This window comes from Macadamia integrifolia, chromosome 5 (genome assembly GCF_013358625.1).
Source record: "Macadamia integrifolia cultivar HAES 741 chromosome 5, SCU_Mint_v3, whole genome shotgun sequence".
NCBI classification, from domain to species: Eukaryota; Viridiplantae; Streptophyta; class Magnoliopsida; order Proteales; family Proteaceae; genus Macadamia; species Macadamia integrifolia.
The window spans coordinates 40,069,776-40,082,870 of NC_056561.1; the positions used below are offsets into that span (position 1 = coordinate 40,069,776).

General features: G+C 38.3%; 2 protein-coding genes across 4 annotated transcripts; both read right to left on the minus strand.

Moving 5' to 3' along the window:
* Nucleotides 1–313: 313 nt before the first annotated feature.
* LOC122078163 (elongation factor Tu, chloroplastic-like) lies at nt 314–2,323 on the minus strand. Its single transcript, XM_042644032.1, has one exon. The coding sequence runs from the start codon at nt 2,106–2,108 to the stop codon at nt 600–602; it is 1,509 nt and encodes a 502-aa protein (XP_042499966.1). The 5' UTR covers nt 2,109–2,323; the 3' UTR covers nt 314–599.
* A 1,333-nt stretch (nt 2,324–3,656) lies between these two features.
* LOC122078162 (probable serine/threonine-protein kinase WNK3) lies at nt 3,657–10,011 on the minus strand. 3 transcript variants are annotated; one of them, XM_042644029.1, is made up of 8 exons: nt 9,887–10,011; nt 9,231–9,320; nt 8,931–8,968; nt 8,592–8,819; nt 8,032–8,494; nt 5,553–5,736; nt 5,337–5,441; nt 3,657–5,237 (listed from the first exon to the last, which is right to left on the minus strand). In XM_042644029.1, exons 2-8 carry the CDS (start codon nt 9,312–9,314, stop codon nt 4,261–4,263), a joined length of 2,079 nt encoding a protein of 692 aa, XP_042499963.1. In that variant the 5' UTR covers nt 9,315–9,320; nt 9,887–10,011; the 3' UTR covers nt 3,657–4,260. The 3 variants fall into 3 exon arrangements, with proteins under 3 accessions (XP_042499963.1, XP_042499965.1, XP_042499962.1); XM_042644031.1 differs by lacking the exon at nt 9,887–10,011 and having other exon boundaries at nt 8,032–8,189; nt 8,271–8,494; nt 9,231–9,853; XM_042644028.1 differs by lacking the exon at nt 9,887–10,011 and having other exon boundaries at nt 9,231–9,855.
* Between the last annotated feature and the right edge of the window lie 3,084 nt (nt 10,012–13,095).

The following is a 13,095-nucleotide window of genomic DNA, read 5'->3' on the forward strand; positions in this document are numbered from 1 at the left end:
AAAAAAAAAAAAAAAAAAAGACATTTACTTTCAAAATGAATAATTGGATATAGATGCATATGAATCTGATAAGGATACTCCCCAGCAATTTATGGCCGAATTGTACATCCAGCCAAGCCTTGTGCAAATAGAGTGATAAAAGCAGCCGAGAAGACAAATGAATTGCGAGAAATATCTGACAGTTTGAAAGGGCTTACTTCAGCATAGTTTATACATGGTTTAAAAACAGCGCTTGAAATCAGTTTAAGCAATACAAGTAAAAGAACAACTACTAAAAACAAAATTAAAACAATTAGAAGAGGGGAAAAAATGATTATGCCACAATTGGAGAGCAAGTCGTTTAGAAAAAAGTTGGAGCTGGGCTATCAACAATGGCAGCAACAGGGAAGGAAAAATTACAGCAAACATAGCTAGTTTGTTGATCTAACTGAACTAAAAACAACAAAATCGAAAACTATATAACACTGAATTCAGGAATGAAGAAGCACTGGGTAGACTCACTGCATAAGGTTTATACCTCAAGCCCCAAAGCATTCAAAAGTGAGGATCCTTTGCTGCCACAGAAAGGATTTATCGGCCAGAGAAGCAACTTATGTCATTCATTCGATGATTGACTGGATGACACCAGCTCCAACAGTCCTGCCACCTTCTCTAATGGCAAACCTCATACCTTGCTCACAGGCCACAGGAACAATTAGCTCAACAACCATCTTCACACGGTCCCCTGGCATGACCATCTTCGACTCCTCGTCCTTATCATTCATGATGGAGGCAATCTTGCCGGTGACGTCGGTAGTCCTCATGTAGAACTGTGGTTTGTAACCGGCAAAGAAAGGGGAGTGCCTGCCACCTTCCTCCTTTTTGAGTACATAGACTATGGAAAGGAACTTGGTGTGGGGGGTGATGCTGCCTGGCTTGGAAAGAACCATACCTCTCTGTATCTCATCCTTCTGGATACCACGGAGGAGGAGACCAACATTTTCACCGGCAAAGGCCTCGTCAAGGGTCTTCTGAAACATTTCAAGAGCAGTGACAGTGGTGGTGCGGGTGTCCTTAAGGCCCACGAGCTCAACAGTGTCTCCGACCTTGACGGTGCCTCTCTCAATACGACCCGTAGCCACAGTCCCACGACCAGTGATGGAGAAAACATCTTCGACGGCAAGGAGGAAGGGGAGTTCAGTCTGACGCTGGGGGATGGGAATGTAGCTGTCTACGGAATCCATGAGCTCATAGATTTTGTCGACCCACTGGCTATCCCCTCTCTTGATGGCAGGATTGGCCATGAGGGCTTCTAGGGCTAGGAGCGCTGAACCTGAGATAATGGGGACATCGTCACCAGGGAACTCATAGGAGGAGAGTAGCTCACGGACCTCCAATTCAACAAGCTGGAGAAGCTCCTCATCGTCGACCTGGTCCTGCTTGTTGAGGAAAACAACCATATTGGGGACGCCGACCTGCTTGGCGAGAAGGATGTGCTCCTTGGTCTGGGGCATAGGGCCATCGGCGCCGGAAACGACAAGGATGGCACCGTCCATTTGAGCAGCACCGGTAATCATGTTCTTGACGTAATCAGCGTGGCCAGGGCAGTCGACATGGGCATAGTGGCGATTCTCGGTCTCATACTCGACGTGGGCGGTGTTGATGGTGATTCCTCTGGCACGCTCCTCAGGGGCGGCATCGATCTCATCGTACTTCTTGGGGGCGCTGTTACCGACGGCGGCCAATGCCATGGTGAGGGCAGCAGTGAGGGTGGTCTTGCCGTGGTCGACGTGGCCTATGGTACCAATATTGATATGGGGTTTCTTGCGCTCGAACTTACCCCTAGCGGCGCGAACCGTGAAGGAGCGGTGGCTCCTCCTGGTCTCGGTTGCTGCCGTGGAAGTCAACCAGAAGATGCTGGAGGGATTGGTGAAGGAGGAGGAGAGGAGCGGAGCTGCTTTAGTGGCTAGGGTTCTGTTGTTCGTGCGAGCTCTCCCATTATAGACAGGAAGATAACTAGCCGTAAAAGTAGAATTAGATGAAGAAGTGGTGGAGGACGAGGCGGTAAAGAGAAGCCTCGATGAAGCTGGGGAAGCAGTAGCGGCCGTAGCAGCGGAAGAAATAGCCATGGAAGCTATTTGGATTACCTTCTCCAACTATACAATAGAGCTCAAGTTCCTCTCGCTTGTGAATGTCAGCGAGAGATCCAAGAAAGAGGGGAGAGCGGTAGAGAGAAGTGAAAGAAGAAGAAGAAGAAGAAGAAGAAGAAGCTTAGTTTATCTATCGATGGCAAAAGAGGACCTCATATCTGCCCTATCCGTTCAGAGATTTTATTCAGAGAAGGAAATGTAGGGGAGAGGGTTTATGGTGGACACGAGTCCACCGATGCACTATCATCTGGACCAACCTCTATGCGAAGTACGAACCAACGATAAATGGGACCCACCTAGGTTCCCACCAATCTTTTGACCTTTTCAGAAAATCAGACGGACAGTGTTGCTTCTATACCGTAGGACAGTATTGATCTTATATGACCGTCGGATTCGAATGGATTCTACGAAAAATGGTTCAAGCTCTAGATTCCAGAAAACAAACATAGCCTCAAGAATAAACATAACCTTTTCTACCAAAAAAAAAGAATAAACATAACCATTATGATTCTTTATTTCTTTAAACTTTTTTTTTAATTCCTAGGAGCAATAAAAAAGAAAAGAAATCCGTTTGCTAAGTTAATCTTCTAGAAATTTATTTGCTAACTTTGGTTCATTTTCTTTCCTATAAATGAATCGGGAATATAAAGTTGCTTGGGAAATAGAAAAATAAAACACCTTTTAGGAACTTTTATATCCCAAAAATAAGAGGGAGAAATAGGGATCGAGATCTTCTCCAAAGTGCTGAACGCCCAGGTCTTGCCATAGCTTTCAGGGCGATATCAACACGTGTTCAAGTGGTGATCCAATAGCTCTCGACGCGATGCCTCTATTCTACTTGGTGGAAGCATAATCGTTGGATCACCCGCTTGAACATGAATCGATTGCTTAGGTAACTATAGACTGACTTGGGTGCTCAGGAGACGGGCCGAATCCGAGAAATAGGAGATTGCTCTTTTATGAGCACATGGTTGATTTGATGCGTTAAAAAAAAAAAAAAATTTATGTTAGAAATAAAATACCTCAAATGCAACTTCAACCACCACCACCTCCGTCGCCTCCAATGATCAGACCATGCAGAAGAAGACTTCTTGAGCAACTATGAGATTCTGGTGGTAGATTGTAAAACCTTTGCTGTATCTTCTGCCCACTAACCACACAAAATGGAAAAATCTTTGAAAAAGAAACTGGCAGGGTCGGGGTTGTGTTATCCTTGACCCAAAGAGATGGGCTTATGCAGCAAATTGCAGGAATGGAAGACTACAATGATGCATAACTAGAAGCAAGAACGATTGAAAACTAATCATTAAACTAAGAGCAGAGCCGAATAGCCGATCACTATCTTCACAGATTGCATGGCAGTGGCATATCACTCATAAAGGAGCACTTACAGGATAGGGAGCAGGAGCATTTTTTACAGGAAAGGTATATCCATTGCACTTCACAAAATGAAAGAAAAAGCAATTGAATCTGTTAATTCCATAAGAGTTCCAGATAAAGCATGGAAAGAACCCATATGTCAAAGCATTTGCTTAAATAATTGGAATTTCTCACTATATATATTATAATCACAACTTATTTCATAGGGGAAAACCATCCATCACTCATTCTGATGTTTGATGATATCAAGTACAATGGTAAACAACTCATAGGAACAAATAACCAACCCTCTCCCCAATGGCTTAAACCTGCCTTATCATATCACGCAACAAAAAATTATAATTTTCATATACACACCACATCGAAGATGGAAACACCAAATGCAGTCACATTGCAGAAAACAACCTATTTATAAATGTACAAGTGAACCAACCAGACTACGAAAGGGAAACCAATTTCTTTCAAGTCTGGGCAAACTTACGATCTCTAAATCATGGACACATTTACGATTGTCTCTCATGGAGCTGCATGTTTTATGCTCAAGTTATTCAGAATTTGTTACCCAATACTCAAATCATGAGATCTCCTTCTGAACTATGAGGTGGAAGCATCTCTCAAAATGACAGTGACACCAATATCATAAGATCTAGCATTCTCCTTCAACATGTTGGACCTATCTCTAGAAACCTTTCCACCAGCATGATCTTTTGATAGAGACTCTTGCGTCCCAACTCTTCCAACAATGTGAGCATTATGACCTTTCCGGCATACCAGTAACCTGGCCGTGCTCATTAAGATTGTTGGAGGTGGTTGCATTTACAGAATTGTCCAATTCATGCAACTCACTGTGCACCCTGAAATTAGACACCTTCGAATGATAAATAGATAAAATTCTGTTACGAGTTTCTGGAGGCATTTCCTTTACGAGATTTGATATTTCTAGATCATGCTTTCTCCTTAGTTCATCCAACTCCTTTTGCTGCATAACCAACAGGTGCTCCAGTTTCTCCACAACTTTGACATCTTCTGGCTCCACTTCCATCAATACTTCACAGTTCTCCATTGGTAAACGTGCACTACTGCTTACCCCATTTTGATTATCAGACAACTGTGAATCAACATGAACATCAGCTTCCCCATTTTCTCCAATAATCTCATCAGATGAGAATTCATTATGTTGTTCAGTTTCCATGTTGTATTCAGTTTCAGGAGTTGAAAGTGGCATTTCTCCTTTCTGTTTGGGTGAATCCATACCATTTGAATAATCTGCGTCACTTTTGTCTTTGCACATTGAATCCTCAATATCTTCACCCAAATCATCATTGGTATTCAAATTCATCCGAGAACGCAAGTTAGAAAATGAAGGCCGAACTTGAGGGCTTCCACCAAGTCCCTTGGGGGAATCTGACCAATACTTGCGTCCTGAAGGAAGTTGTTCCAAAACCAAACAACCTAAAGAAAGACCAGAGTCCCTTGTCAATGGAGATAGCTCATCTTTACTTTCTGAGTCACAATTATCAGGAATTACAACCTCCACATGCAAACTACCTTCTGAAGTTTCTTTGGGTGCCCACTCAGGGAAATGGGCACGTATTTCGGCATCAATCATCCCGGCAATGGTTGTAACATCTTGGTCTGTCAGATCCAACTCCTGAACCATTTCTCTAGCAACATTGATTGCAGTATCCAACTCAATATCAAATGGAAAGTGAATTTGTCGAACATGACCTGTGGGCCACCCAAAAAAATTATATTGTTGATTAAAATGCCAACAGAAACAACATTACCATAGGGCAAAATTGAACTGGAGATAAACAAATTGCATACCTGTAGAATCGGCAATGCCAAGTTTTAGGAATATTATATTGATATCTTTTCTTTGACTTTTCACCATAAAGTCTCGGTTTCCTTCAGGCGGTTCATCTTTCACAACTAAGAAAATGTTTTGGGTAAGCTCGGGTTAAAAAAAATTGGGTCCTCTTGGAAAAACAAAATAAATTGAAGGCTAAGATCCACTATCTGAAGGTACTCTTTGAATTCTACCTGACTGAAAGGAAGTTGATGGTAAAGATTGAACAACACTTTCATTCTCCTCATCTGATAGCAGAAAAGGATCCATCAAAAGCTCTCTCGCAGTCAACCTCTCAGAAACATTTGCAATACATTTTTCGATAAATTGTCTTACTCGAGGGTCCTTTACCTTCAGCAATGATGCAGGCTTGATTCCCTAGACAGAAAAAGTAAATAAGTTTACTTCAACAAAGCTCACCAATGGTACATTTACACCACTACATAAATTAAAACCAGCAATATTTTATATATATACACAAGTTATTGGCCCACAAATCAGAGTTTTGTAGTAAATGATATCAGAATTTGTGAGGATCCAAAAAGAAGATATTTTGAATGATTGCCAAGAAAAGAGGTGGTTTTTAGAGCTGAGACAGTGTGATCAATCAACAAGGTGATGGGACAGGGACAAATTCTAGAAAAATAAAAGTGGCGGTGATTGATGATTGATTTTCCTGAACCATGTCTACACAAAATATCAGTAGGGGAGAGAGAGAGAGAGGGGGGGAGATAAAAGCTGGATAACTCCTAATAAATCAATATGCCCAGCAAGCTTCCTCCACAAGATAAAAATAAAACATACTTTGGCAATGCATTCGCGTGTACACAAGCAAGCACGTGTGTGAAATTTTTAAAATTTCTACACACTCCATTACTCATGTCACTGATTGGCACCCTTCTAGTATTTTTTTTTTTTCATGCTCACTTCCAACTCATCATTAGATTTGCAAGATCTGATTCTTTTAGTTTTGTTGGATAGGTGAGCAAACAACTTCTGAAGTGAGCTAAAAATTTAGAGAGGGAAATCATGGCAATTTTGGTTCCTTCACAGCTATGGGATAAAGAGAAAATACTGAAGTAGCACTTCCACTTGCTAAATAGGACTTTTTTTTTTTTTTGGAGACATTAATTAGAGAGAGGCACTATTTTACTAAACATGACTGATTTAGACACTTGGCACTCAGACCACTACCCAAATAAGATAACTTGAACACATGAAACACTAATTCAGCAGTCTAAATGATTATGAAACCATTTAGACACCAAATATCTTATTTAGGAATTAGAGTCCAAATCAAATTCTTTCTGGTGTGAAAGCACCAAGGAAACTGACTCATTTTGTCCACAAGATAAAATAAAACTACCTTCGGCAATACATTCATGTGTGCGCAGAGTCGCAGATGCATCTGTAAAATTTAAAATTTCTAAAGACTTCATTACTCATGTCACTAATTGGAACCCTTCTAGATTTGCAAGATCTCATTCTTTTAGTATTGTTGGATAGGTGAGAAAACAACTCTAAAGTCAGCTAAAAATTTTGAGGGGGGGAAAGGGGGAAGTCACGGCAATTACAGTTGCTACACAGCTACCATAGATGTAGAATGAAACTGAATTTATTAACATTACATACAATTCAATTAAGATATTATAGGAAAGTATCATTCCTTCTATTCTCATTTCAGAACTGAAAGGTTTTTTATTGGGTGAGTTTAAATAAAAGGAAGGATTTTTTAGTTTTATCTTATTAAGTAGGACTTCCGTTTCACGTGCTAAATAGGACCATATTTTGAGACATTAATTAGAGAGAAACACTAATTTGCTAAACAGGACTTACTTGACACATGGCATCGCACTTCTGAAATAAGTTGCTTTTGAACAAATGAAACACTAATTCAGCATTGTAAATTATTATGAAACCATTTAGACACCGAATATCTTATTTAGAATTAGAATCCAAATCAAATTATTTCTGGTGGGAAACCACCAAGGTAAACTGGTCTATTAAGTTTATCAAAATAAATTTGTGGTCTGAATCCTGTTACATGAGGCTAGATGTGAAATTCGCGATTTGGTCAGTTAGAGATTTATAACAAGAGAAGAGTGAAATTAGGATCTAGAAAGGCATGTCATGTGAACAAAATCACCAACATGAACGAGTCTTGGAATAACCCTAACAATATAATTAATAGAGTTTAAAATCAAACAAGACCAAATATCACAAACTAAGTAAGCACACTAAACCATCACCTCAAAAACAGGAAATGAAGTTTGACATGAGGCAATGGGCTGAACCATGCGGACCCCAAAAAGAAACTGAACCTTGCTAATCATGTCCAGCATCACTTTCCTAAATGAAAATACTAAGGAACAAGTCTTGCCACCAAGAAAGAGACATGAGCTCTCAGAAATGGAATCATAAAGGCCCGATAGCCAGCCAAAGGAAGGACCAAGTCCAATAACCTATTCATGAATAGGCACAAAAGGACAAGGCTGCCGCTGCTTAATGGCCTACTCATATTTTCTGGAAGTGATCTTGCAAGACTTAAAATGTATATTTGCTAGACCATAAATATGGAACAGGTTTGCAATTTATTTAACATTCTTAGGAAACTAAAAGAACCAGAAAATGTCTGCAAATCCAACCGTGGATGAAAGATCCAGGCTGTCTTACTGATGTCACTTTCTTGTATATTTGAGCTGCATTGTTGCATTCAGCATAAGGATATTCGAACGTGACCAACTCCAGCAAACACATTCCAAAGGCATAGATATCCACAAGCTCATTGTATTCTTCCTCATAAAGTTCTGGTGCCATGAACTCCGGAGTCCCTACAATCATAGTTACAAAATTATAGTTTCCAAGAACAAGGTTCCCACAAGTTAAATCCCAGAAAATAAGAAATCCCTTACCAATGACGCTGTGAGCTGAGCGAGCCTGGCAAAGAATGGCAGCCAATCCAAGGTCACCAATTTTCACCTCACCTTGGTTTCCATTAACAAAAATATTATCACACTTCAAGTCCCGATGAATAACTGGCGGGTCATGACAGTGGAGATAGAGTAGGCCCTCCAATATCTGCCTCGACCAATTTTTCAATGCTCTCAGATCAACACACTTGTGTTTCTTTCGGTACCTACCGGAATAGGAAACTCCAAGTTATAATTTAGATAGTAAGGAAATAGAATCAGAACAAAAGAAAAGGGACATGACATAGAAAGCGGAAAACCCACTGGCGTAATGTCCCAGAAGTGAAAATCTCAGTAATGAAGTTGATATTCTTGTGTTTGGTGTCAACCCATGAGTTGTAAAACTTTATTATACTCTTGTGCTTCAGAGTCTTGAGCAAATGGACTTCAGAATAGAGACGTTCCAAGTCCTCCGAATTCTGCAAGAGGTCGGCCACCTTAACTTGATTCCAAGCTACTTCAATTCCTTCCAATTCATCAAAAGCTCTATAGCTGAAAAAAAAAATCATTTATCAAGGACAGAGACATGGTAGTAATATACTGTCAAGTAATAGTGGATGAAATAAGGACCAAAATTCTAGAAAAGATGGAATAGAAGAATACACTGTTTTGAATGCCCCCTTTCCCAACACATCATCATACTGCAAAACCACCAGAAAAGGCCAAATAAACCAAATAAGAACCATATTAACAGCATTGATGAGGCAAAATAAACTAAATATGACAATTCAAGAGAGACCCCAAACATCAAAATTTAGAATTGATGAGCTGTATTCCAAGCACTAGAGATCGGAATAAAACAGAAGTATATCCAAACATAAATTAGAAGAGCAATAGCAAGAACAAGCAACAACAACAATAATAAAAGTAGATAATAAATAGAAGAAAGTAATAAATACTAACCCGACCATATCTATCAGTTGGATCAATCTCGACGAAAGCTGAATCATCGTCAGGTTCAAGTTCGGATGAGGAATCTCCCGGCATTTTCGTCTTTATAAATTAAAAAGAAGATAAAAGCAAAATAAGTTAAAAATATCTCTCCTCAACGAATTCCCAAATAGAATTACCCTAATTTCATATCAGGTACTCCAATCAAATCAAGAACAACCCAAACAGGGAAAGCAGGCGAGGATTTGCCCAAACTCATAATATATACAGAGCCAAGGAGAAGAAAGAATGTAGTGTGCAGGGGAATCCAATTACGGAACCAAAGGAGATAATTGGAACTTGGGAGCTCAAGATTTTGAATCTATATAGCTCTACAGTTTCAAGTGAGGAACAAGTGGAGCTTTGAAAATTTTTCAAATTCTAAAGAGAGAGAGTTGATGATGCAGGGCAGGCTCAGAAGACTCACAAGTCATATGAAGAAGGCGTGTGAGGAAAGAGAAGCGTGCGAGTTATCAAGAACGAAAGCGAGAGAGTGTGCCAATGGCTGACGGAACCACTTTCCCTTCGCCGCCACTGACCGGAATAATACTTTTAACTCTCTCTTTCTATATTTGAAAATTAAAATACTTTTTCGACTGATCCAAAGAAGAAAGAAGAAGATTGATTACCTTTTAGACTGCTGCTGGTGCTAGTGGTCGTTGGTTGGCTGAGAAGACAGAAAAAATACAAGAAGAAAGTTCATATCAAATCCACATTTGTTCATCTTTTGATTCATTGACTCATTGACTCATTGACTCTGCTATCTGATGCCAAAATTACCACCAACTCTTTGTACCAATAATATTATTAAAGTATGTCGGGTGATGGATTGTCTTCATGGCGGATAAGTATGTAAAATTTTATAGTTTGGTGGATGCAAACAATTGGTATTTTGATGTATGTTAATACAAAAGAAGGTAATTGATTGAATTTGACAAGTGATTAATCTAGATTATGTTCTCTTTATCTCATGGTCAAAATAAACATATAATATGTTCACTTGACATAATAAATGTATTGCAATATTTGAAAATAATAGACCTTTGTATTAATAATAATTCATCATTTTTTGGACAAGGTTGTGCACATAGGATGGATTAGGCAAAGACATCATTTCACATGGTGGGGAGATAGATAGATGCAAAGCTAGATAGCCTGGCAATGTGTTCAACCTTTCTCCGCTCATTCACTATGACGTGAAACCTATGATTGGACTTTAGATAGTGAGTTCAATCATTAAACTCCCACACCCAATTATACTTGGCTGAAATTATTCTCTCTCAATCCAATACTCAAATGTAGAAGCCTACGAGATTCTCTCTTCATTGTGGATAAAGGAAAACTGAGTCCAAATGATTGTCATATCTTATGAATGGATCATGATGTATGTGAAGTACAAATTGATTGATTATAGCAAATATGAGATCACCATTATTAATATTATGAGATAAAGAATGATGCCAGGTTGCATAGCGTATGCTAGTGCCTCTTTGTGTCTAACTCTCTCCTCCCTTTCATAAATTGACATATTTGCTCTGCTGTGGAAAGAGAGGGGTAGACACAGTTACACATGAAATGGTAGTCTATGCCATGCAACTCGGATAAGGAGCTAATCACTTATATTATAGACAAAAGGATTCTCTGAACCTAAGGCATTTCTCAAGCTCACACACATTTTTTCATTTTTTGTTCATTTATTTAAAGAATAAAAAACACAATAAAAAATGAGACACCTTAGGCTATGAGAACCTCCCCTTCCCATATTATATAATCTCAAATTCCTAATCCTTTATATTATAATGGTGTGTGGGTGACAAGTTCTTTAGAGTATGCAATCAGCTACACTATTGGGTAAGTCAGCACAACTTCTAATTTATTTTTACATTATATAGAAACTACACGTATCGTTCACGAATTGGACAGTTGAATTATTCCCACTTGATCATGAAATTAATCTTAAGGAGAAAAGAACACTACCTGCTTGCATGTGTCTATACCCAGGCACGGACAAGTACGAAAAGACAATGGCCCCCTCTGAAGTCTCCACAGGACCTCCTATTGGCCTGTGTGTTGGTATAATAATTAAACAAATGGAGAGGAAGCGGAGAGGATTCGCTTAGACTCTTACCTATTCTTAAACATCTTTTTACTACCCCAAATCAAATTTCCATAATGTACTGAACTTCTTTAGCATATTGAGACATAAAACTACTCACCTGATCACTTTACGATTTTCCTATTTTGGATTCATCCATATTAGCTTGCTTTATTATTGAATAGTACCCTTACCTGAGGCCTAGCAATCTCCAATTTTAAACCCAAAATGTTTTATTAGGGACCAAAGTAGATGTCACACATGGACCATATTTGTTCTCATGGTCGTGTTTACCAAAAAAGAAAAAGGAAAAAAAAAAGTTCTCATGATCATGTAATTAACACTTGGGCTAATATCATTAACTATGCTAATTTTGGTATGAAAGTAATGCTTGATTATAACAACTAAAAAAAAATAATTAGAAACAATATTTACCATTACCTTAGCTAATTCAGCTCTTACCTTAGGAACCACTTATTGAGCACAAAGGTTTGTAAACATCATATATTTTGATTTTTAATAGTTATACTCAAAAGGAGCAATAAAAATAAATTTACAATTTTTTACTTCACTACTTTGATTATAACAAGATTTTCCTATATATTCAATTGTAATCCTAACGACTAAGTATTTAACTTATATCAATGTATTTCGTCGAATTGATCAATCATATTGACCCAATTGGGCCAAATCGAAACCAGAACCGATATTTTTAAAGATTTTCCTTCCTATCAAAATCAAAATCAAAATCGAACCAATACAAATTTTAATCAATCTAGTTAAGCATTTATTTCCCGGTTTGATTAGTCAGTCTTCTCAATTCGACCTCTAAATTGACAACCCTAACTTAATGTGGACACACCCATTTTCCCATTTCTCTTTCATGTGATACCTAGTGAACTTTATGTAGTGCACCAATATTAGTGACACGTTTAATTGACTAAGTCATGGAAGCAAGGAAGGTTATATGTGGACAGAAAGATTACAAGTCATTTAATTGATGATCGACGGTATGAGATATTTTTTCTTGTCCTTAGCTTTTAATTTTTTGATCATTCTTCATGAAGGCCAATAAGAGCTAATAACAACTTTCCAGTGCAGTTGGTGAGCTGTGGTGTGCAAAAATCTCATGTTCACCAGGAGGACTCGAGTTCGAGTCTCCTGGCTGTTACCTACCTATAAATAAAAAAAAAAGACCAAGGAGTTCTTGGGATCGATTCTAGTCAATTCTAATCCGATCTGAATTTCAACAACTAAAAAAAAAAACCGATATGTATCAGAATAAGCAGAAACCGATTCAATTGAGCACAAAGGTTTGTATACACTAAACATCATATATTTTGATTTTTAATAGTTATAATTAAAAGGAACAATAAAAATAATTTTACAATTTTTCAGTTATCTACTTCGATTATAACAAGATTTTTCTATATATTCAATTGTAATCCTAACGACTAAGTATTTAACTTTTGTCGATGTATTTCGTCGAATTGATCAATCATATTGACCCAATTGGGCTAAATCGAAACCATAACTAACATTTTTAAAGATATTCTTTTCTATCAGAATCAAACCAATAAAAAAATTTAATCAATCTAGTTAAACATTTATTTCCCGGTTTGTAGTCAGTCTTCTCAATTCGGCCTTTAAATTGACAACCCTAACTTAATGTGGACACCCGTTTTCCCATTTCTCTTGTGGTACCTAGTGAGCTTTACGTAGTGCACCAATCATAGTGACATG